General features: G+C 46.3%; 1 protein-coding gene across 1 annotated transcript in view; it reads right to left on the reverse strand.

The window, feature by feature from the left end:
* Nucleotides 1-4,735: 4,735 nt before the first annotated feature.
* Nucleotides 4,736-25,162, reverse strand: part of LOC140106455 (uncharacterized) — a 44,043-nt gene continuing 23,616 nt past the window's right edge. The window contains exons 8-13 of the mRNA XM_072130901.1: nucleotides 15,772-15,863; nucleotides 13,954-14,142; nucleotides 13,760-13,874; nucleotides 11,469-11,566; nucleotides 8,712-8,814; nucleotides 4,736-7,281 (exon numbers count right to left, since the gene is read on the reverse strand). Of these exons, the coding sequence (XP_071987002.1) occupies nucleotides 6,557-7,281; nucleotides 8,712-8,814; nucleotides 11,469-11,566; nucleotides 13,760-13,874; nucleotides 13,954-14,142; nucleotides 15,772-15,863 (1,322 nt within the window). The 3' untranslated portion in view covers nucleotides 4,736-6,556. The remainder of the gene's footprint in view (nucleotides 7,282-8,711; nucleotides 8,815-11,468; nucleotides 11,567-13,759; nucleotides 13,875-13,953; nucleotides 14,143-15,771; nucleotides 15,864-25,162) is intronic.

Raw genomic sequence — 25,162 nt, forward strand, 5'->3', positions numbered from 1 at the left:
CTCCATATTTATTACTGACTGCATCACATTTATTACTGACTGCTCCTCATTTATTACTGACTGCTCCACATTTATTACTGACTGCATCACATTTATTACTGACTGCTCCTCATTTATTACTGACTACATCACATTTATTACTGACTGCTCCACATTTATCACTGACTGCACCACATTTATTACTGACTGCATCACATTTATTACTGACTGCTCCTCATTTATTACTGACTGCTCCACATTTATTACTGACTGCATCACATTTATTACTGACTGCATCACATTTATTACTGACTGCTCCTCATTTATTACTGACTGCTCCATATTTATTACTGACTGCATCACATTCATTACTGACTGCTCCAGATTTATTACTGACTGTATCACATTTATTACTGACTGCTCCACATTTATTACTGACTGCATCACATTTATTACTGACTGCTCTACATTTATCACTGACTGCTCCACATTTATTACTGACTGCTCCACATTTATTACTGACTGCTCCACATTTATTACTGACTGCTCCACATTTATTACTGACTGCCTCACATTTATTACTGACTGCTCCACATTTATTACTGACTGCCTCACATTTATTACTGACTGCTCCACATTTATTACTGACTGCTCCACATTTATTACTGACTGCCTCACATTTATTACTGACTGCACCACATTTATTACTGACTGCATCACATTTATTACTGACTGCTCCTCATTTATTACTGACTGCTCCACATTTATTACTGACTGCATCACATTTATTACTGACTGCATCACATTTATTACTGACTGCTCCACATTTATTACTGACTGCACCACATTTATTACTGACTGCACCACATTTATTACTGACTGCACCACATTTATTACTGACTGCATCACATTTATTACTGACTGCATCACATTTATTACTGACTGCTCCACATTTATTACTGACTGCACCACATTTATTACTGACTGCATCACATTTATTACTGACTGCTCCACATTTATTACTGACTGCACCACATTTATTACTGACTGCACCACATTTATTACTGACTGCATCACATTTATTACTGACTGCTCCTCATTTATTACTGACTGCATCACATTTATTACTGACTGCATCACATTTATTACTGACTGCTCCACATTTATTACTGACTGCACCACATTTATTACTGACTGCACCACATTTATTACTGACTGCTCCACATTTATTACTGACTGCACCACATTTATTACTGACTGCACCACATTTATTACTGACTGCATCACATTTATTACTGACTGCACCACATTTATTACTGACTGCTCCACATTTATTACTGACTGCACCACATTTATTACTGACTGCATCACATTTATTACTGACTGCTCCACATTTATTACTGACTGCGTCACATTTATTACTGACTGCACCACATTTATTACTGACTGCATCACATTTATTACCGACTGCTCCACATTTATTACCGACTGCTCCACATTTATTACCGACTGCACCACATTTATTACCGACTGCATCACATTTATTACCGACTGCATCACATTTATTACCGACTGCATCACATTTATTACTGACTGCTCCACATTTATTACTGACTGCATCACATTTATTACTGACTGCATCACATTTATTACTGACTGCTCCACATTTATTACTGACTGCACCACATTTATTACTGACTGCACCACATTTATTACTGACTGCACCACATTTATTACTGACGGCATCACATTTATTACTGACTGCATCACATTTATTACTGACTGCTCCACATTTATTACTGACTGCACCACATTTATTACTGACTGCATCACATTTATTACTGACTGCTCCACATTTATTACTGACTGCACCACATTTATTACTGACTGCACCACATTTATTACTGACTGCATCACATTTATTACTGACTGCTCCTCATTTATTACTGACTGCATCACATTTATTACTGACTGCATCACATTTATTACTGACTGCTCCACATTTATTACTGACTGCACCACATTTATTACTGACTGCACCACATTTATTACTGACTGCTCCACATTTATTACTGACTGCACCACATTTATTACTGACTGCACCACATTTATTACTGACTGCATCACATTTATTACTGACTGCACCACATTTATTACTGACTGCTCCACATTTATTACTGACTGCACCACATTTATTACTGACTGCATCACATTTATTACTGACTGCTCCACATTTATTACTGACTGCGTCACATTTATTACTGACTGCACCACATTTATTACTGACTGCATCACATTTATTACCGACTGCTCCACATTTATTACCGACTGCTCCACATTTATTACCGACTGCACCACATTTATTACCGACTGCATCACATTTATTACCGACTGCATCACATTTATTACCGACTGCATCACATTTATTACCGACTGCTCCACATTTATTACCGACTGCTCCACATTTATTACCGACTGCTCCACATTTATTACCGACTGCTCCACATTTATTACCGACTGCTCCACATTTATTACCGACTGCTCCACATTTATTACCGACTGCATCACATTTATTACCGACTGCTCCACATTTATTACCGACTGCATCACATTTATTACTGACTACATCACATTTATTACTGACTGCATCACATTTATCACTGACTGCTCCATATTTATCACTGACTGCATCACATTTATTACTGACTGCTCCATATTTATTACTGACTGCATCACATTTATTACTGACTGCTCCACATTTATCACTGACTGCATCACATTTATTACTGACTGCTCCATATTTATCACTGACTGCATCACATTTATTACTGACTGCTCCATATTTATTACTGACTGCATCACATTTATTACTGCCTGCTCCACATTTATCACTGACTGCACCACATTTATTACTGACTGCATCACATTTATTACTGACTGCATCACATTTATTACTGACTACATCACATTTATTACCGACTGCATCACATTTATTACCGACTGCATCCCATTTATTACCGACTGCTCCACATTTATTACTGACTGCATCACATTTATTACCGACTGCATCACATTTATTACCGACTGCACCACATTTATTACTGACTGCATCACATTTATTACCGACTGCCTCACATTTATTAATGACTGCTCCACATTTATTACTGACTGCGTCACATTTATTACTGACTGCACCACATTTATTACTGACTGCATCACATTTATTACTGACTGCTCCACATTTATTACTGACTGCACCACATTTATTACTGACTGCACCACATTTATTACTGACTGCATCACATTTATTACTGACTGCTCCTCATTTATTACTGACTGCATCACATTTATTACTGACTGCATCACATTTATTACTGACTGCTCCACATTTATTACTGACTGCACCACATTTATTACTGACTACATCACATTTATTACTGACTGCATCACATTTATTACTGACTGCATCACATTTATTACTGACTGCTCCACATTTATTACCGACTGCTCCACATTTATCACTGACTGCATCACATTTATTACCGACTGCATCACATTTATTACCGACTGCTCCACATTTATCACTGACTGCATCACATTTATTACTGACTACATCACATTTATTACCGACTGCTCCACATTTATCACTGACTGCATCACATTTATTACTGACTACATCACATTTATTACCGACTGCTCCACATTTATCACTGACTGCATCACATTTATTACTGACTGCATCACATTTATTACCGACTGCTCCACATTTATCACTGACTGCATCACATTTATCACTGACTGCATCACATTTATTACTGACTACATCACATTTATTACCGACTGCATCACATTTATCACTGACTGCTCCATATTTATTACCGACTGCATCACATTTATTACTGACTGCTCCACACAGCTGCTGCAGAACATCATATTAATGCAGAAATGCAGTGGTGGGGGAAGATATGAGGGGATGATGTAGAGGGGGTCTGTAAGGGACACTTAGGAGCTTCTTATCTGCTCCTGCACACAGGACACTAAGGGGTTAAGGCAGAGTGTGAGGAGACACTGGGGAGAGTGAGGACTTGGCTCTGGCTGATTCCCGGCTGCTATGGAGGAGGCTGCTGCTTCTTCAGGTGCCGACTTCTCTCTCAAGTTGAGTCTCCCACACTGCTGACATGCGGAGCAGGGATTGGCTGCAGGCAGACTCCTCCCCTTTCTCCCTCTGGATAGCAGGATCCTCTGTGTACGGAGCAGAAGGATGGTGCCCGGCCCTAAATCCAGCCCTGCATCTCAGTACCCCTGCGCTGCCCATTACAGGGGCGTAACTACAGGCAGGGGGAAAGAGAGGCCCAGGACACACGGCCGAGTACGGGCCCCTCACCCTGCCAGGCCCCGTAGCAACTGCTACGACTGTAGTTACGCCCCTGCATGTAATTCTATTCTTTCAGTCTTGTTCTTAAAGGAAACCTTTGCGCGAGTGTGCCCGGGAGCTCGGTGACGTCAACGGCTCTCCGGCACTTCAGAATCAGCCGCCCGCACGGGCGCTCGGTTGGTGCGCCGTGCCCTACTGCGGTGCGCCAAAACAAATTTTAATATAAAGTATAAATCAGCAATATAGGGTTTATTGTAGTAATGAAAATATGCTCCGGCACCAGCTCACCCTGAGCCATGTATCTGTGGCTTAGAACTACCACTTTCAAGAACAAGACTTAAAGAATATTATTACAGGCAGGGGCGTAACTACAGAGACAGCAAAATTATAACTATATAGACAGCAAAACTGATTTCCACACAAACATTGGGTTGTTAAAGGAGTTTATTTGCTTCAACCACTTTTGTTTTATTCAACACCAATAAAAGTTACATTTTATTGACACCTGGATATGGGAAAAAATATTTTGCCTTCGGCAATATTCTGCTAAATAAGTCAACCCTGCTGAGTGTTATTAGTCCTTAAGTTCTGTAAAGTACCTATCTACTGTGGTGGGCCTGTGCTGCGGCTGCCTATCTACTGGGGTGGGCACGTGCTGCGGCTACCCATCTACTGTGGTGGGCACGTGCTGCGGCTACCCATCTACTGGGGTGGGCACGTGCTGCGGCTACCTCTCTACTGGGGTGGGCACGTGCTGCGGCTACCTCTCTACTGGGGTGGGCACGTGCTGCGGCTACCCATCTACTGGGGTGGGCCTGTGCTGCGGCTACCCATCTACTGGGGTGGGCACGTGCTGCGGCTACCCATCTACTGGGGTGGGCACGTGCTGCGGCTACCCATCTACTGGGGTGGGCACGTGCTGCGGCTACCCCTCTACTGGGGTGGGCACGTGCTGCGGCTACCTCTCTACTGGGGTGGGCACGTGCTGCGGCTACCCATCTACTGGGGTGGGCACGTGCTGCGGCTACCCCTCTACTGGGGTGGGCACGTGCTGCGGCTACCTCTCTACTGGGGTGGGCACGTGCTGCGGCTACCCATCTACTGGGGTGGGCACGTGCTGCGGCTACCCATCTACTGGGGTGGGCACGTGCTGCGGCTACCTATCTACTGGGGTGGGCACGTGCTGCGGCTACCTCTCTACTGGGGTGGGCACGTGCTGCGGCTACCTCTCTACTGGGGTGGGCACGTGCTGCGGCTACCCATCTACTGGGGTGGGCACGTGCTGCGGCTACCCATCTACTGGGGTGGGCACGTGCTGCGGCTACCTCTCTACTGGGGTGGGCACGTGCTGCGGCTACCTATCTACTGGGGTGGGCATGTGCTGCGGCTACCTATCTACTGGGTGACAGAGGGAGCTGATTTTTTGGGTCCTCTGGTAGGACAATCCGACTCTGTGGACACCTGTCAGCAGAACAAAATCATCCCTGATCATGGTCAGCTGAGGTTTGGAGGATCGCACGTAGCCCCCCATACACAGAAATGTAATTTATGTTTAGTAAAATGGTCACAATGCGATCTCCAAATTGAAACAACACAAGTCTCTATAGATCCTGATCAGCTCCACATCAGACGTAGAAGATCGGAGCGAGTCCTCTGTACTGGCTGGGTCATGGTTCTGACATTCGGTAGTTCATCTTTCGCCCATAACATATGGATCATATTGTATCCTTGGCTGCGCAGCACCTGGAACTCTAAAATGTGCACATAAATTTTGGAATATTATTCTGGGAGGTGGCCCAATGTGATGACCACCACGTGTGCACTAGGTATATAGTATATGACATGGCACCAGTCATTCAGGTCAGTGTCGGACTGGGTTTCCTTAGGCCCACCAGAGAAAATCAATTTGGGAGCACACTCTTCATTATCCCCCAGGCAATATACTCCTGCAGCGTCCAAATTGTGGTGTTTTCTGATGGACCCCTAGGGTTCAGTATTGGGTCGAGCCATGGCCCACCGGAGGATCCTCTGGTACGATCCTCCGGTGGGCCAGTCCGACACTAATTCAGGTCATTGGGACACATGTTTAGGCTATGCTTCCTATGTTTTGGTGAAGTTCATTTTCATACAACACATAAGATAACATGGCTCCTTATCTTCAGAAATCTTTAGTCCTTGATGAAGAATCCCACTCTCCTACATTTAGATGGAGACCTCCTTGTGCTTGCTTTGAGGGATTTTCCCTTTGTGAATTCTTTGATGATTTGCAAGAACTGATGTCCTACTAAAACACTGACCGCACTCCAAACACAGAAATGGCTTCTCCCCCGTGTGATTTCTGTGATGTTCTACAAGCTCCAATTTCTGAGCAAAACATTTATCACATTCTGAACATGAATATGGCTTCTCCCCTGTGTGAGTTCTCTGATGTCTCACAAGACCCGATTTCTCTGCAAAACATTTTCCACATTCAGAGCAGGAATATGGTTTCTCGCCTGTGTGAACTTTCTGATGTTTACTTAGACCTGATTTTTGGATGAATCGTCTCCCACATTCAGAACACTGGTATGGCTTCTCCCCTGTGTGAATTCTCTGGTGACGCTGAAGATGATCTTTGAACATGAAACACTTTCCGCACTCGGAGCAGGAGAACAGCTTCTCTCCGGTGTGGATTATCTCATGCTTCAGAAGACTTGACTTCCTGGTAAAACCCTTTTCACACTGAGAGCAGCAGAAGAGCCCTTTAAGAGAGGAGGTTTCCTGCCCTTCATGATTTTGTGAAACTAGATGTTCAGAATGTTCCTCATGACTGGAGGGAGCCCATGTCAGATCAGTAAGACCCAAACACGTCCCCTGGATAGCGGGTTGTTCTAGGCAATCTTTAGCGATGTCATAAGGTTCCCCCGAGGTTTTCCTATCGTCATCTTCTGGAAATAGAAAGAGATGTCAGAAAATTCCCAAGGACCTCAGGATTATAGAGCTGATGGTAAAGGAAGATCTGGTCCTAACTGGGGATTCGGTCATTGCATCGCTGTTTTGGGGGAGTAATTCTCACTGATCTTGAGCCATACTCCTAAAATGAATAGGGTAAGCAAGCAGTGGCGTAACTAGGAAAGGCAGGGCCTCAAAGCGGATTCCTGAATGGGGCCCCACTCTCCCCTTAAAAAATATACACTACATATATACCCATGCATCATATACATAGACATACAGGATATACACATCACATATGCAAACACATTTACAGCATATACACATCACAAATACATACATATAGCATATTCACACCAAATACCACAGATGTCGGGGCCCCCTGACACTGTGGGCCCCATAGCAGCTGCTATGGCTGTAGTTATGCCCCTGGTAGCAAGTCAAGCACCCATCCCGACACTCCGATCAGTGTTACAGGGAGCCTGTCACCAGACTATCCCCCTGCAAGCGGTGTCTTCTTCTGTATTATGTACATCCCCTGGAGGTCTTTACAGCATATTTCTACGTTGTAGCATGAATGACAAATCATATTTGATTCTTTTGTAAGATGCAGTCAAGGAGGTGGGGTTGCTTGACCAAGCAGTCAAACAACCCCGCCTCCTGGCCGCTCTTTGCTCTGCCCACTGTAGACCCAGCTCCATCATCTAATTGTGACGTCATTCTCCGGCTATCCAGAGATCTCGTGCGATTGTGAAGAAAACGCCCACAGGGAAAGACACCGTCATTTGTAGCGTAGCTTTTATACCTGCTATCTGGAGAGATATGCTGGCAGTACTCGGCGGTTTAATGCCCTGCTGCAGCGTGCAGGAGGGTGCCCAGGCTGAGAGGTGCCCCTGCACGCTGCACAGTACGTGCACGCCACTCCCGAGACACTGCGCATAAGCGAGATCTCTGGATAGCTGGAGAGTGACATCACAATAAGGAGGCGTGGCTGGGATAGAAGCTGCACAGAGTGGGCAGAGCAAACAGCAGTCAGGAGGCGGGGTTGTCTGACTGCTTGGTCGTGCAGCCCCACCTCCTTGACTTTCATTCATGCTGCAACGTAGAAACACCCTAAAAAAAACGCCTCCAGGGAAATACATATTACAGAAGAAGGTGCAGTTTGTGGTTGTGGAGGAGAATTAATGTGGTGACAGGTTCCCTTTAAGGAATTGCTAGAGATATTGATGAGCTGCCTCCGACATTTCAAAAGAGAATGAATTGCCCTTCTGGTTATTCCCAGCAACGAATGTCTCCTCGGAGAAAAGAAATAATTCACATTAATGAAGGGCAAGAGGTTAGAATTTAGCCGAAACCCATGAATGTTCTGAAACCTGTGCATGTAACCAATACAGAAGCGGCTCCTGTCACTACGGCCATTACTCACCTGGATGAAGGTTGGTAGGTGCCTCCTCCTCTTTACACTGCAGATCGGCACCTTCATAGGACCCATCTCTGTCGAAGACCTCAGCTTTCATTGGATCTCTGGCCTGAATGACACAAAGAACAAAGAGATAGTCCAGGAACATGTAGTGTCCCCAAATACACCTTTGGACCCCTTAACATGAGTGAACGGGTTAAAGTTCGTTAATGTGATTATTGCACAGTTTATTATGTGTTAACACTGTTCCAATGTCATTATCTATTTATATTGTGCAAATTGGTGATAAAACTTAAAGGGGTTGTCCGAGTTTTAAAAAAAAACTATATGTGGCCGGGAGCGGGCTGACTAAAACAATAAAGCTGTACTTACCTCCCGGTGACCTCCCGTATCGAGCGCTGCTGTCGCTCCGGTCCGGGCGCCATGTAAACAAACATGGCCGCCGGAGCAGCGCTGGACTCAGTTCCGGCCGGACCCGACAACCTTCCGGCCCCCATACACAATGCTGTGTATAGGGACGGATAGGCGTGCCCGGCCACGGCCGGCCGGAAGCTGTATCCAGCTGTTTACATGGCGCCCGGACCGGAGCGACAGCAGCGCTGGATACCGGAAGGCACCGGGAGGTAAGTACATCTTTATTATTTTAGGCAGCCTGCTCCCGGCCACATATATATTTTTTTTTTTTTTAAACTCGGACAACCCCTTTAAGGCTCTGGCCCTGCTAGGGTGAGAGGTAGGGGCTACCTAATATACAGTCTGACAGAGCAGAGTATATAGTAGTGATGGGAGGCCCGACTCTTCTTAGTGAGTTGGGTCATCCGGCTCCCCACACTTAGAAGAACCGGCTCTTCTTGCTCCTAAACGGCTCCTTAGTAAATGTATAACACGGGGGGCATCAGTACGGCCAGTCATCCCCTCTACTCTTAACCTCATTTTAGTGGGTTAAAGGGGGCGTGGTGAGCCAATTAGGGGTGGAGTTAAGTGTGGTATCGGTTCACTGAATGGAGCCAACTCCCGTTGTTCATGCAAAAGAGCCGGTTCTTTGTGCCAACTCATCACTAGTATATGGGGACCAAACCCCAGACATGTGCTGAGTTAGTATGGCTCAGTGAGTGTGTGTGTACTGAGATAGTGAGGAGAGGGTCAGCCTGACACAGCAACAGGAGCCTGTCCACTGGCAAAATCCAGCTGGATGAATGTCCCGGTGTAGAGGCCAAGGCCTGCACTATTTTATGGACGTTTGTAAGCCGTGATCTGTCCTGTTGGATCACCGCTCCTGCCTCCTGGTCCTTACTTTTAACATCAAGAGCACCTCGGGCAACTCTACAGTGTGCAGCAAACCCCATGTATCTAGGGAGTGAGCCCTCACTGGATGATGTACATACACGTCCTGGAGCGTGAAGAGGTTAAGAAGCAAGATTTGCCACTTGAGGGACCAACCACCCTTAAAGGGGTTTTACCATTTCAGCAAATTAATGTTTTTATAATACATACAATAAGTTATACAACTTTCCAATATACTTTCTGTATCAATTCCTTACAGTTTTCTAGATCTCTGCTTGCTGTCCTTCTATAGAAAGCTTCAATGTTCACTTGCAGTGGACAGAAATCTGACCATGGTCACACAGGTGCACTGCTTGTTATATCACACAGGTGCACGGCTTGTTATATCACACAGGTGCACGGCTCGTTATATCACAAAGCTCTGATTACTCTCCGTGATATAACGAGCCGTGCACCTGTGTGATATAACAAGCCGTGCACCTGTGTGATATAACAAGCCGTGCACCTGTGTGATATAACAAGCCGTGCACCTGTGTGACCAGAGTCAGATTTCTGTCCACTGGAAGTAAACATTGAAGCTCCTAAAGAAGGACAGCAAGCAGAGATCTAGAAAACTGTGAGGAATTGATACAGAGATCATATTGGAAAGTTGTATAACTTTTTATAATACATACAATAACATTAGTTTGCTGAAAAGGGAAAACCCCTTTAAGTCTCTGCGCCGGTCACAACGGCGCCCGCGTTAACCTCTCAGCAGCCACCACACGTGTGAGGGGTTCCTGCAAACACCTAAAACTACAGCCATATTGAGAGCCATGCGGAGGGATAATGAGAGAACCCGTATTATACTCACTAATGGGGGGTTTGGCCTTGGCGCAGACTACAGAACCATAAGAAAGTATCTCTGGCTCCGAGCGGATGTGACTGTATTATAGAGAAAACCTTGGGGTGTAAATGAGAACTGTGTCGCACTTCATTTCCCTTGTAAAACATTTCCCTAGAAATCCACAAATATTGGGGCTCATCTGCTAAGGGCTTTGCGCTGCACTTTTGTCAGATTGTTCACATTCTTCATGGCCAAAACTCCTTGCACAGGTATTTAAGAAGTGGCTGCTCCGCTATTATTTCACACACGACCCTTTTGTGGCGCAGCTGAGACACAATTTAGGGTGCGGGCCATCCGACGATCCGATTGATTCGGACTGAGCGCGGGATTTAACTTTAAAGTTCTGTCGCAAGCCCTGTGTAAAAGGTGCACCACCACAAAAAAAAAGGTGAACTCTGTCGGACCTGAGCGGGGAAGCGACACATTCATGATTTCTGGCGCACGATCTTAGTGAATCGTCGCACCCAGCATTATAGTCGGACAATAAACTTTCAATGAACTCCAGTGACCGGGTAAGTAAATGTGCCCCATTATGTGGTTTTCTGGCTTATAACTCCACCTAAGGAAGGTAACGTCCCCTCTGCGCCATCTACCTGATAGTCATGTGGGAGGTTGCGCTTCTCCTCTGGATGACTCTGGGAGGACACAGGACTCCGAGCGCCCTCTGCCGGATTTCCATCACTGGATCCATCTGTAGGAGACATATCGACTGAAATATATATGTATGAGCAGGTTACCATAACATTTACATACCTCCCAACATTTCCGGAAGAGAAAGAGGGACAAAATGGCGGCACGCTTCGTGTGCCGCAGTGATCCCCCTAAGCCACACCCCTAATCATGCCCCAAAATTAATAATTAATTTCCATATTAATAATCATCTCCATAATAATAATAAATTAAAATGTTATTATTAAAGGGGTTATCCGGGTCTTCAAAATTACTGAGGGCTGGGGTGGACTATTTAAAAATAATAAACATGTACTTACCTCCTCCGATGCCGCCGATGTTCCGCGCCGCGGTCCCTCCGATCCGTGCCCCTGTTTGTTTACACAGGGAGCTTCCGGTCCGCGGTGTGGCCGGCTCCTCCCAACCGTCCCCATCTCTCAGCGTTGTCAGCGCTGGGAGATGGTGTCGGATGGGAGCTCCCTGTAATGAAACCGGCGCACAGAGGAGACAGACCGCGGCGTGGGACATCGGCAGCGCCGGACGAGGCAAGTACATGTTTATTATTTTTAAATAGCACAGCCCTGGATAACCCCTTTAATATGGAGAGGATTATTATTAATAAACATTTTTGCCCAGCCCAGGATTTGAACCCACAACCTCCACACTCCTGTCATAGAGAGACATATGAATATACTGGTATATAGAGATACATCTTCTCAGAGATTATTATTGTAATTATTGAGACTATTATTATTTATTATTATCATGGAGACGATCATTATTAATAAGAGAAGATGATCTCTATATACCAGTACATTCAGCTTGTATCACAGTGTAACAGTGCAGCTCTTAGTTATATAAATTCCTCCCATTGACAACCATTAAGCCTGTAGCCTAGTGGATAGAGGTTCTGTATCTCTATGGCAGGTGGAGGCTGTGGGTTCAAATGCTGTGCTGGGCAAAAATTGAATTAAATAGAGACCTTGTGTCTGGGGAATCCCGGGGAAGTGTAGACCATATATGGACAGATGGTGATCTCTCCCCGATGACGTGGTCCTTGCTCTGCGCTAACCCAACACTTCTCTCAAAAGGATTCCCTGCCCGATGTCTGTAGAAGCCATTCAGTATTACAGGTTCTGGCTTTGAAAGGATTTACTAGGTGGGACACAGAGCCGGGACAACCCCAGCCACTGCGGGACCTGGAGGGAATATCCGGGACAATCTCCCAGCTGCCCATGACAGTGGGACAGTCCCGGTACGGGGTGGTTGGGAGCTATGCATTTAGAAGGCAGAAAGTACAAAGTCAGACTACACTGGCTAAGGACTTGTGCAGACACAGGCCTTAAAATGGGGGGGGGGGGATTTGTGGCCCATTTTGGCTTGGTGGAGAGAGGTCTCACTGCACTAGGACCATGCACAATAGACCCCAATGAGCGCCGTGAGATCACCACAATTTGTGCTGTTAGGTCACAGCCCTGTATATGGTCACGTGCATGAGGCCTTACAGGGGTTGTCCAATTTTAACACATAATTAATATGGTTTGTGTAAGTTTTACACAATGTTAATTGGAAAATTGTATCAATTCCTCAAGAGTTTTCTAGATCTCTGCTTGCTGTCCTGCTATAGAAAGCTGCTATGTTTACTTCCAGAGGATAGAGATCTGTCCATGGTGATGTGATGGACAGGCACAAGTCGGTATGTCTGTGATAAGAACAGCTTGTGCACCCGTGTGTCCATCACATGACCATGGATGGATTTATATCTACTGGTAGTAAACATAGAAGCCGACAGCAAGCAGAGATCTAAAAAACCACAGGGAATCAATACAGAAAGTATATGGGAAAATTCTATAACTTTTCATTACACAAACCATATCAATTATTGTCTGAAAGTGGACAAACCCTTTAAGCTGTAATATTAAAAAATACTTTTTTGTGGGCCGGGCGCAATTCCCAGTGTAGAGAGAGGTTGGGCAGATAGGGGGCAGTGCCGGACCGTGAAGTGATCCAGGGCAGTGCGCAATTCAAGGCCAGGTCAGACCTTTACAACTTAGGACACACCCCACCCTATTAAGACAGAACCCTTTTTGTTTGTCCAAATATGTTTAAGAAACGTGAAAATGCATGTATAGGGCGATGCTTGTCAGAAGTTTTGTTCGTAACAAACGGATAATGGGGGAAAGTCTGAAACGCTTTTACCGTCAAAGTCTCGTACCAGGTTCTGCAAGCGCCTCCATGATGACGTCCTTGTACTGGTCCTTGTGCTCTTCTATGTAGTCCCACTCCTCCAGGGAGAAATAGACGCTGACATCCTGACACCTTATAGGGACCTGACACCCACAATGATACAGTCATCACCCAGACACATCACCCCTTGTATAATGTCCCAGCATTCCCTGCAGCGCTCACCTCTCCGCTCAGCAGCTCCAGGATCTTGTGTGTGAGCTCCAGGATCTTCTGCCCCATGTTCCTCTCAGTTATCAGTGATGGAGGTGGAGGCTCCATGATGGGGCTCTGGGTCATGCTCCATCCTCCTGGCACACGGGGACAACTGCTAGGGGTCACACACTTATCAGAGGTCTTCACTACTGTGTAACCCTTTGAATAAAATGTCCTGTGTTATTAATACAGATAAGAGCGATGTCATGTGATGTATTACCCAGAATCCCTCACCTCTCCAGTCATGTCCTGTGTTATTAATACAGATAAGAGCGATGTCATGTGATATATTACCCAGAATCCCTCACCTCCCCAGTCATGTCCTGTGTTATTACTACAGATAAGAGTGATGTCATGTGATATATTACCCAGAATCCCTCACCTCCCCAGTCATGTCCTGTGTTATTACTACAGATAAGAGTGATGTCATGTGATATATTACCCAGAATCCCTCACCTCTCCAGTCATGTCCTGTGTTATTAATACAGATAAGAGGGATGTCATGTGATATATTACCCAGAATCCCTCACCTCTCCAGTCATGTCCTGTGTTATTAATACAGATAGGAGCGATGTCATGTGATATATTACCCAGAATCCCTCACCTCTCCAGTCATGTCCTGTGTTATTACTACAGATAAGAGTGATGTCATGTGATATATTACCCAGAATCCCTCACCTCCCCAGTCATGTCCTGTGTTATTACTACAGATAAGAGTGATGTCATGTGATATATTACCCAGAATCCCTCACCTCTCCAGTCATGTCCTGTGTTATTAATACAGATAAGAGGGATGTCATGTGATATATTACCCAGAATCCCTCACCTCCCCAGTCATGTCCTGTGTTATTACTACAGATAAGAGTGATGTCATGTGATATATTACCCAGAATCCCTCACCTCCCCAGTCATGTCCTGTGTTATTACTACAGATAAGAGTGATGTCATGTGATATATTACCCAGAATCCCTCACCTCTCCAGTCATGTCCTGTGTTATTAATACAGATAAGAGGGATGTCATGTGATATATTACCCAGAATCCCTCACCTCTCCAGTCATGTCCTGTGTTATTAATACAGATAGGAGCGATGTCATGTGATCTATTACCCAGAATCCCTCACCTCTCCAGTCATGTCCTGTGTTATTGATACAGATAAGAGCAATGTCATGTGATGTATTACCCAGAATCCCTCACCTCTCCAATCATATCCTGTGTTATTAATACAGATAAGAGCGATGTCATGTGATGTATTACCCAGAATCCCTCACCTCCCCAGTCATGTCCTGTGTTATTAATACAGATAAGAGCGATGTCATGTGATATATTACCCAGAATCCCTCACCTCCCCAGTCATGTCCTGTGTTATTAATACAGATAAGAGCGATGTCATGTGATATATTACCCAGAATCCCTCACCTCCCCAGTCATGTCCTGTGTTATTAATACAGATAAGAGCGATGTCATGTGATATATTACCCAGAATCCCTCACCTCTCCAGTCATGTCCTGTGTTATTAATACAGATAAGAGGGATGTCATGTGATATATTACCCAGAATCCCTCACCTCTCCAGTCATGTCCTGTGTTATTGATACAGATAAGAGCAATGTCATGTGATATATTACCCAGAATCCCTCACCTCTCCAATCATATCCTGTGTTATTAATACAGATAAGAGCGATGTCATGTGATGTATTACCCAGAATCCCTCACCTCCCCAGTCATGTCCTGTGTTATTAATACAGATAATAGTGATGTCATGTGATGTATTACCCAGAATCCCTCACCTCTCCCGTTAGCAGACAGATCATCTCCATAGTTAGATTTAGTATCCTGGCAGTAAGGCTGTTCCAATCCTTGGACTTGAGGAGGGGTTGGGCTGGATTTGAGCAGACAAGACAGAAATTTGCAAATATATCAAATTATAGATTACGATCACAAGGTCACAAAGAGAGATACTAGCCAGGTGTGTGACCTGTTAGAATTATTGAATCAACTCTGACCACCTCCAGTGCACATATTCCATTATTTTTTTTTATCAACATTAGCCTTATTTTGCCATCTAAAGACCCCAAAACACCTGATTACAATCTCTCCTCAAGCATGTGCTGTATTCTTGGCTCATTTTTCTCTCCTCTCTCTATCATTTACATTCCTTCTATCTGGGCATTGCACTCTTTCTACCCTCCCGTCCCCCTCTTTCTACCCTCCCGTCCCCCTCGTCGCACTCTTTCTACCCCCCCCCCCCTTTCTACCCTCTGCTCTGACCCCCCAGGTAATGTAGGACATATACGGTGAGGATGTAATGCAGGATGACAGCCATGAGACTGTCCACTCACGTGTACAACAAGGAGACATCAGTGCAAGAAACTATGAGAGCCAAAACAGTCCAAAGCAAGGAGCTAAGCATCCCGCAGTGACCCCTGACCCCAGGACAAGCTCCTCCTCTGCCAGAGACAATACAGATGATGTCATCAGGGACATGTGATTAGTCACATGGGTGGGAGTAGCAATTTCCCTCCAATCACTGTGCAGCTTCTACTTCCTTATGGTAAACGAAAGGAGGAGGAAATGTATAGCAAGGCTACAGTGTCCGTACAATGCAGTATACAGAGCCGTGTGTACATCATACAGTACAGTATACAGAGCCATGTGTACATCATACAGTACAGTATACAGAGCCGTGTATACATCACACAGTACAGTATACAGAGCCGTGTGTACATCATACAGTACAGTATACAGAGCCGTGTATACATCATACAGTGCAGTATACAGAGCCGTGTATACATCACACAGTGCAGTATACAGAGCCGTGTATACATCACACAGTGCAGTATACAGAGCCGTGTATACATCACACAGTGCAGTATACAGAGCCGTGTGTACATCACACAGTGCAGTATACAGAGCCGTGTGTACATCACACAGTGCAGTATACAGAGCCGTGTATACATCATACAGTACAGTATACAGAGCCGTGTATACATCGTACAGTACAGTATACAGAGCCGTGTATACATCACACAGTGCAGTATACAGAGCCGTGTATACATCACACAGTGCAGTATACAGAGCCGTGTATACATCGTACAGTGCAGTATACAGAGCCGTGTATACATCGTACAGTACAGTATACAGAGCCGTGTATACATCGTACAGTACAGTATACAGAGCCGTGTATACATCATACAGTGCAGTATACAGAGCCGTGTATACATCATACAGTGCAGTATACAGAGCCGTGTATACATCATACAGTGCAGTATACAGAGCCGTGTATACATCATACAGTGCAGTATACAGAGCCGTGTATACATCATACAGTGCAGTATACAGAGCCGTGTATACATCATACAGTGCAGTATACAGAGCCGTGTATACATCATACAGTGCAGTATACAGAGCCGTGTATACATCGTACAGTATACAGAGCCGTGTATACATCACACAGTGCAGTATACAGAGCCGTGTGTACATCACACAGTGCAGTATACAGAGCCGTGTATACATCATACAGTACAGTATACAGAGCCGTGTATACATCGTACAGTACAGTATACAGAGCCGTGTATACATCATACAGTGCAGTATACAGAGCCGTGTATACATCACACAGTGCAGTATACAGAGCCGTGTGTACATCACACAGTGCAGTATACAGAGCCGTGTATACATCATACAGTACAGTATACAGAGCCGTGTATACATCGTACAGTACAGTATACAGAGCCGTGTATACATCGTACAGTACAGTATACAGAGCCGTGTATACATCATACAGTGCAGTATACAGAGCCGTGTATACATCATACAGTGCAGTATACAGAGCCGTGTATACATCACACAGTGCAGTATACAGAGCCGTGTATACATCGTACAGTACAGTATACAGAGCCGTGTATACATCATACAGTACAGTATACAGAGCCGTGTATACATCATACAGTGCAGTATACAGAGCCGTGTATACATCATACAGTGCAGTATACAGAGCCGTGTATACATCATACAGTGCAGTATACAGAGCCGTGTATACATCATACAGTGCAGTATACAGAGCCGTGTATACATCACACAGTGCAGTATACAGAGCCGTGTGTACATCATACAGTACAGTATACAGAGCCGTGTATACATCGTACAGTACAGTATACAGAGCCGTGTATACATCACACAGTGCAGTATACAGAGCCGTGTATACATCACACAGTGCAGTATACAGAGCCATGTGTACATCATACAGTACAGTATACAGAGCCGTGTATACATCGTACAGTATACAGAGCCGTGTATACATCACACAGTGCAGTATACAGAGCCGTGTGTACATCACACAGTGCAGTATACAGAGCCGTGTATACATCATACAGTACAGTATACAGAGCCGTGTATACATCGTACAGTACAGTATACAGAGCCGTGTATACATCATACAGTGCAGTATACAGAGCCGTGTATACATCACACAGTGCAGTATACAGAGCCGTGTATACATCACACAGTGCAGTATACAGAGCCATGTGTACATCATACAGTGCAGTATACAGAGCCGTGTATACATCACACAATGCAGTATACAGAGCCGTATATACATCACACAGTACAGTATACAGAGCCGTGTATACACACAGTACAGTATACAGAGCCATGTGTACATCATACAGTGCAGTATACAGAGCCGTGTATACATCATACAGTGCAGTATACAGAGCCGTGTGTACATCATACAGTGCAGTATACAGAGCCGTGTATACATCATACAGTACAGTATACAGAACCGTGTATACATCATACAGTACAGTATACAGAGCCGTGTATACATCATAGAGTGCCGTGTATACATCATACAGTACAGAATACAGAGCCGTGTATACATCATACAGTGCCGTGTATACATCATACAGTGCAGTATACAGAGCCGTGTATACATCACACAGAACAGTATACAGAGCCGTGTATACATCATACAGTGCAGTGTACAGAGCAGTGTATACATCATACAGTACAGTATACAGAGCCGTGTATACATCACACAGTGCAGTATACAGAGCCGTGTATACATCATACAGTGCAGTATACAGAGCCGTGTATACATCATACAGTGCAGTATACAGAGCCGTGTATACATCATACAGTGCAGTATACAGAGCCGTGTATACATCACACAGAACAGTATACAAAGCCGTGTATACATCATACAGTGCAGTGTACAGAGCAGTGTATACATCATACAGTACAGTATACAGAGCCGTGTATACATCACACAGAACAGTATACAAAGCCGTGTATACATCATACAGTGCAGTATACAGAGCCGTGTATACATCATACAGTGCAGTATACAGAGCCGTGTATACATCATACAGTGCAGTATACAGAGCCGTGTATACATCATACAGTGCAGAATACAGAGCCGTGTATACATCATACAGTGCAGTATACAGAGCCGTGTATACATCATACAGTGCAGTATACAGAGCCGTGTGTACATCATACAGTACAGAATACAGAGCCGTGTATACATCATACAGTGCAGTATACAGAGCCGTGTATACATCATACAGTACAGTATACAGAGCCGTGTATACATCATACAGTACAGTATACAGAACCGTGTATACATCATACAGTGCAGTATACAGAGCCGTGTATACATCATACAGTGCAGTATACAGAGCCCTGTATACATCATACAGTACAGTATACAGAGCCGTGTATACATCATACAGTACAGTATACAGAGCCGTGTATACATCATACAGTACAGTATACAGAACCGTGTATACATCATACAGTACAGTATACAGAGCCGTGTATACATCACAGTACAGTGTTTTTTTCTCACAAACCCCCCACCCCCACAAAAACACTAAAATTATACGCCATGAAGCTACATAGGACTAATGATAAATCTCCCCCATACAGTATATACACACACATATATATATATATACACACACCTATATGTATATACTCACTGTCAGGCAGTCTTCTTACCCCAGGGGGTCAGAGGTCACAGATATGATTTCATGCAGTAGCTGCTGAGAACATGGAGATTGCAGGAAGGAGAAATGAGAGATTCCTGTCCTGTCATTCTGCTCTCCCCCGACAGTTCTCGGAGCTCCCGGCTCAGGTGTGTACTATCTATGATATGCACTGAGCATAATATGTATAGAATAGTGGCAGGTCAAATGCCAGACCCCCCGACATTGTGGGGCCCAATAGCAGCTGCTAGGGCTGCTCCCCCCATCGATTTGCTTCTGGATATTGACCATTTAATTTGGAAGCTCTACCCCTTCCCTAACGGCATACTAGTCCTGCGAGGGCTCACGCTATTAGCGCTCTGCGGCATATTAGTGCGGTGCGGGCTCCCGCTATTAGCGCTCTGCGGCATATTAGTGCGGTGCGGGCTCCCGCTATTAGCGCTCTGCGGCATGGGCTCCCGCTATTAGCACTCTGCTGCATACTAGTGCGGTGCGGGCTCCCGCTATCAGCACTCTGGGGCAAACTAGTGCGGTGCGGGCTCCCGCTATTAGCACTCTGCGGCAAACTAGTGCGGTGCGGGCTCCCGCTATTAGCGCTCTGCGGCATACTAGTGCGGGCTCCTGCTGTTAGCGCTCTGCGGCAAACTAGTGCGGTGCAGGCTCCCACTATTAGCGCTCTGCGGCATACTGGTGCGGGCTCCCACTATTAGCGCTCTGCGGCATACTAGTGCAGTGCGGACTCCCGCTATTAGCGCTCTGCTGCTACTAGTGTGGTACGGTCTCACGCTATAAGCGCTCTGCTGCTACTAGTGTGGTACGGTCTCACACTATAAGCGCTCTGCGGCATACTGGTGCTGACTCCCACTATTATCGCTCTGCTGCAAACTAGTGCGGTGCGGGCTCCCGCTATTAACGCTCTGCGGCATATTAGTGCGGTGCGGGCTCCCGCTATTAGCGCTCTGCGGCATATTAGTGCGGTGCGGGCTCCCGCTATTAGCGCTCTGCGGCATATTAGTGCGGCGCGGGCTCCCACTATTAGCACTCTGCTGCTACTAGTGCGGTGCGGGCTCCCGCTATTAGCGTTCTGCGGCATACTAGTGCGGTTTGGGCTCCCTCTATTAGCGCTCCCGCTATTAACGCTCTGCGGCATATTAGTGCGGTGCGGGCTTCCGCTATTAGCGCTCTGCGGCATATTAGTGCGGCGCGGGCTCCCGCTATTAGCACTCTGCTGCATACTAGTGCGGCGTGGGCTCCCGCTATCAGCACTCTGGGGCATACTAGTGCAGACTCCCACTATTATCGCTCTGCGGCAAACTAGTGCGCTGCGGGCTCCCGCTATTAGCGCTCTGCGGCATACTAGTGCGGGCTCCTGCTGTTAGCGCTCTGCGGCAAACTAGTGCGGTGCAGGCTCCCACTATTAGCGCTCTGTGGCATACTAGTGCGGTGCGGACTCCCGCTATTAGCGCTCTGCGGCATACTAGTGCGGGCTCCTGCTGTTAGCGCTCTGCGGCAAACTAGTGCGGTGCAGGCTCCCACTATTAGCGCTCTGTGGCATACTAGTGCGGTGCGGACTCCCGCTATTAGCGTTCTGCGGCATACTAGTGCGGGCTCCCGCTATTAGCGTTCTGCGGCATACTAGTGCGGTGCGGGCTCCCGCTATTAGCGTTCTGCGGCAAACTAGTGCGGTGCGGGCTCCCGCTATTAGCGCTCTGCGGCATACTAGTGCGGTGCGGACTCCCACTATTAGCGCTCTGCGGCATACTAGTGCGGTACGGTCTCCCGCTATAAGCGCTCTGCGGCATACTGGTGCGGACTCCCACTATTAGCGCTCTGCGGCATACTAGTGCGGTGCGGGCTCCCGCTATTAGCGCTCTGCGGCATACTAGTGCGGTGCGGGCTCCCGCTATCTATCTGAAAACGAGATAATTTAGAATTTTGAAAAATTTTCAAAAGATTTCATCATTTTTTATTTTATATAAATACATAAAACATTTCAGCCAAAATTTACCACTGAAATGATGTACAACATGAGGAAAAAACAATCTTAAAATTCTTTTGATAATCCCTCTGGTGTCGGCTATACGACCTTCACTGTCCTAAGGAGAGGAGGGACAGGAAGATTATTACACAATTCATATTAAAACTGGCCCCACTGACTTATTTGCCTCAGAGCTGCAGTATACAGCCATGGAGGAGGGGAGCCGCAGTATACAGCCATGGAGGAGGGGAGCTGCAGTATAGGCATGGAGGAGGGGAGCTGCAGTATACAGCAATGGAGGAGGAGAGACGCAGTATACAGCCATGGAGGAGGAGAGCCGCAGTATACAGCCATGGAGGAGGAGAGCCGCAGTATACAGCCATGGAGGAGGAGAGCCGCAGTATACAGTCATGGAGGAGGAGAGCTGCAGTATACAGCCATGGAGGAGGAGAGCCGCAGTATACAGTCATGGAGGAGGAGAGCATCAGTATACAGTCATGGAGGAGGAGAGCATCAGTATACAGTCAGTCATGGAGGAGGGGAGCTGCAGTATACAGTCATGGAGGAAGAGCGCTGCAGTATACAGTCATGGAGGAGGAGAGCATCAGTATACAGTCATGGAGGGGGAGAGCATCAGTATACAGTCATGGAGGAGGAGAGCTGCAGTATACAGTCATGGAGGGGGGAGACCATCAGTATACAGTCATGGAGGAGAGCTGCAGTATACAGTCACGGAGGAGGAGAGCTGCAGTATACAGTCACGGAGGAGGAGAGCTGCAGTATACAGTCACGGAGGAGGAGAGCTGCAGTATACAGTCATGGAGGAGGAGAGCTGCAGTATACAGCCATGGAGGAGGGGAGCTGCAGTATACAGCCCTGGAGGAGGAGAGCTGCAGTATACAGCCCTGGAGGGGGGAGACCATCAGTATACAGTCATGGAGGAGAGCTGCAGTATACAGTCATGGAGGAGGAGAGCTGCAGTATACAGTCACGGAGGAGGAGAGCTGCAGTATACAGTCACGGAGGAGGAGAGCTGCAGTATACAGTCACGGAGGAGGAGAGCTGCAGTATACAGTCATGGAGGAGGAGAGCTGCAGTATAGGCATGGAGGAGGGGAGCTGCAGTATACAGTCATGGAGGAGGGGAGCTGCAGTATACAGCCATGGAGGAGGAGAGCTGCAGTATACAGTCACGGAGGAGGAGAGCTGCAGTATACAGTCACAGAGGAGGAGAGCTGCAGTATACAGTCACGGAGGAGGAGAGCTGCAGTATACAGTCATGGAGGAGGAGAGCTGCAGTATACAGTCATGGAGGAGGAGAGCTGCAGTATACAGTCATGGAGGAGGAGAGCTGCTGTATACAGCCATGGAGGAGGGGGCTGCAGTAAATAGCCATGGAGGAGGGGAGTTGCTGTATACAGCCATGGAGGAGGGGAGCTGCAGTATACAGTCATGGAGGAGGGGAGCTGCAGTATACAGCCATGGAGGAGGGGAGCTTCAGTATACAGCCATGGAGAAGGGGGTCTGCAGTATACAGTCATGGAGGAGGGGAGCCTCAGTATACAGTCATGGAGGAGGGGAGCCTCAGTATACAGTCATGGAGGAGGGGAGCCTCAGTATACAGTCATGGAGGAGGGGAGCTGCAGTATACAGTCATGGAGGAGGGGAGCTGCAGTATACAGTCATGGAGGAGGGGAGCTGCAGTATACAATCATGGAGGAGAGCTTCAGTATACAGTCATGGAGGAGGGGAGCTGCAGTATACAGTCATGGAGGAGGAGAGCCACAGTATACAGTCATGGAGGAGGGGAGCCGCAGTATACAGTCATGGAGGAGGAGAGCCGCAGTATACAGTCATGGAGGAGGAGAGCCGCAGTATACAGTCATGGAGGAGGAGAGCCGCAGTATACAGTCATGGAGGAGGAGAGCCGCAGTATACAGCCATGGAGGAGGAGAGCCGCAGTATACAGCCATGGAGGAGGGGAGCTGCAATATACAGTCATGGAGGAGGGGAGCAGCAGTATACAGTCATGGAGGAGAAGAGCCGCAGTATAGTCATGGAGGAGGAGAGCATCAGTATACAGTCATGAAGGAGGGGAGATGCAGTATACAGTCATGGAGGAGGAGAGCTTTAGTATACAGTCATGGAGGAGAGCATCAGTATACAGTAATGGAGGAGGAGAGCTACAGTATACAGCCATGGAGGAGGAGAGCTACAGTATACAGCCCTGGAGGAGGGGAGATGCAGTATACAGTCATGGAGGAGGGGAGATGCAGTATACAGTCATGGAGGAGGGGAGATGCAGTATACAGTCATGGAGGAGGGGAGATGCAGTATGCAATCATGGATGAGCTGCAGGAACCCATGGAGGAGGGGATCAGCACTATACAGTCATTGAGGAGGAGAGCCATTGTATACAGTCATGGAAGAGGGGAGCTGCAATATACAGTCATGGAAGAGGGGCGCTGCAGTATACAGTCAGGCTAACTTGCCACTCCTCAGCGATACGGCTAAAGAACCTAGCTGAAGAGAATTGCTGAGGGTGGGGGAGCAGGAGAGAGAGACAGTGGTTTTGTGTGACTGGGCTCTGCAACATTATTAACCACTCCCTCAGAAAGGTGTAAGTGACAGTGAAGCTGGCTGTGTGAAGAGAAATCAACTTTCTCTACAGGAACTCTTTAAGAAGGGGTTGCCCATTATAGATAGTTCTCAAAGTGCAATCCCCTAGTGATCATTTTTGACCCCTTACTTTGTAATTTTACTCAATTTTATTGCTGCTTTTGGTCCTATCACTCAGGGATGTCAACTGTAACATTCAGCAGTGTGGGTGGCACTAGCTGAGCAGACACTTCATGATTTCTCTGTGTTATGAGATGCTGTGTGCTGACAATGTGCTTAGATGATCAGGGAATAGGGTTTAGCTACACTTTTATTTAGCTTGTGAAGATTCTACTAGTATTTGATACTTTGAAAAAAGATGTGACAGATCAGTCATGAGATGGATATAAGAAACAGTCACACACTCAACTCTCCCACCTCATTTAATCAATAAAACACACAGTCAGCCCTGCTATGTCGCTCCCTCCCCTCCGATCCAGAGCTTATGTTGTCTGTAGAGCTGCTGCTGGACAAAAAGTGCCTGTGTCTGTAGTGCTCCCGGCTTCCTGATCCTCCCCCTACAGTACAGCAGAAGCCATTCATATGAGAGGAATCT

Source organism: Engystomops pustulosus, chromosome 11 (genome assembly GCF_040894005.1).
Source record: "Engystomops pustulosus chromosome 11, aEngPut4.maternal, whole genome shotgun sequence".
Classification (NCBI taxonomy): domain Eukaryota; kingdom Metazoa; phylum Chordata; class Amphibia; order Anura; family Leptodactylidae; genus Engystomops; species Engystomops pustulosus.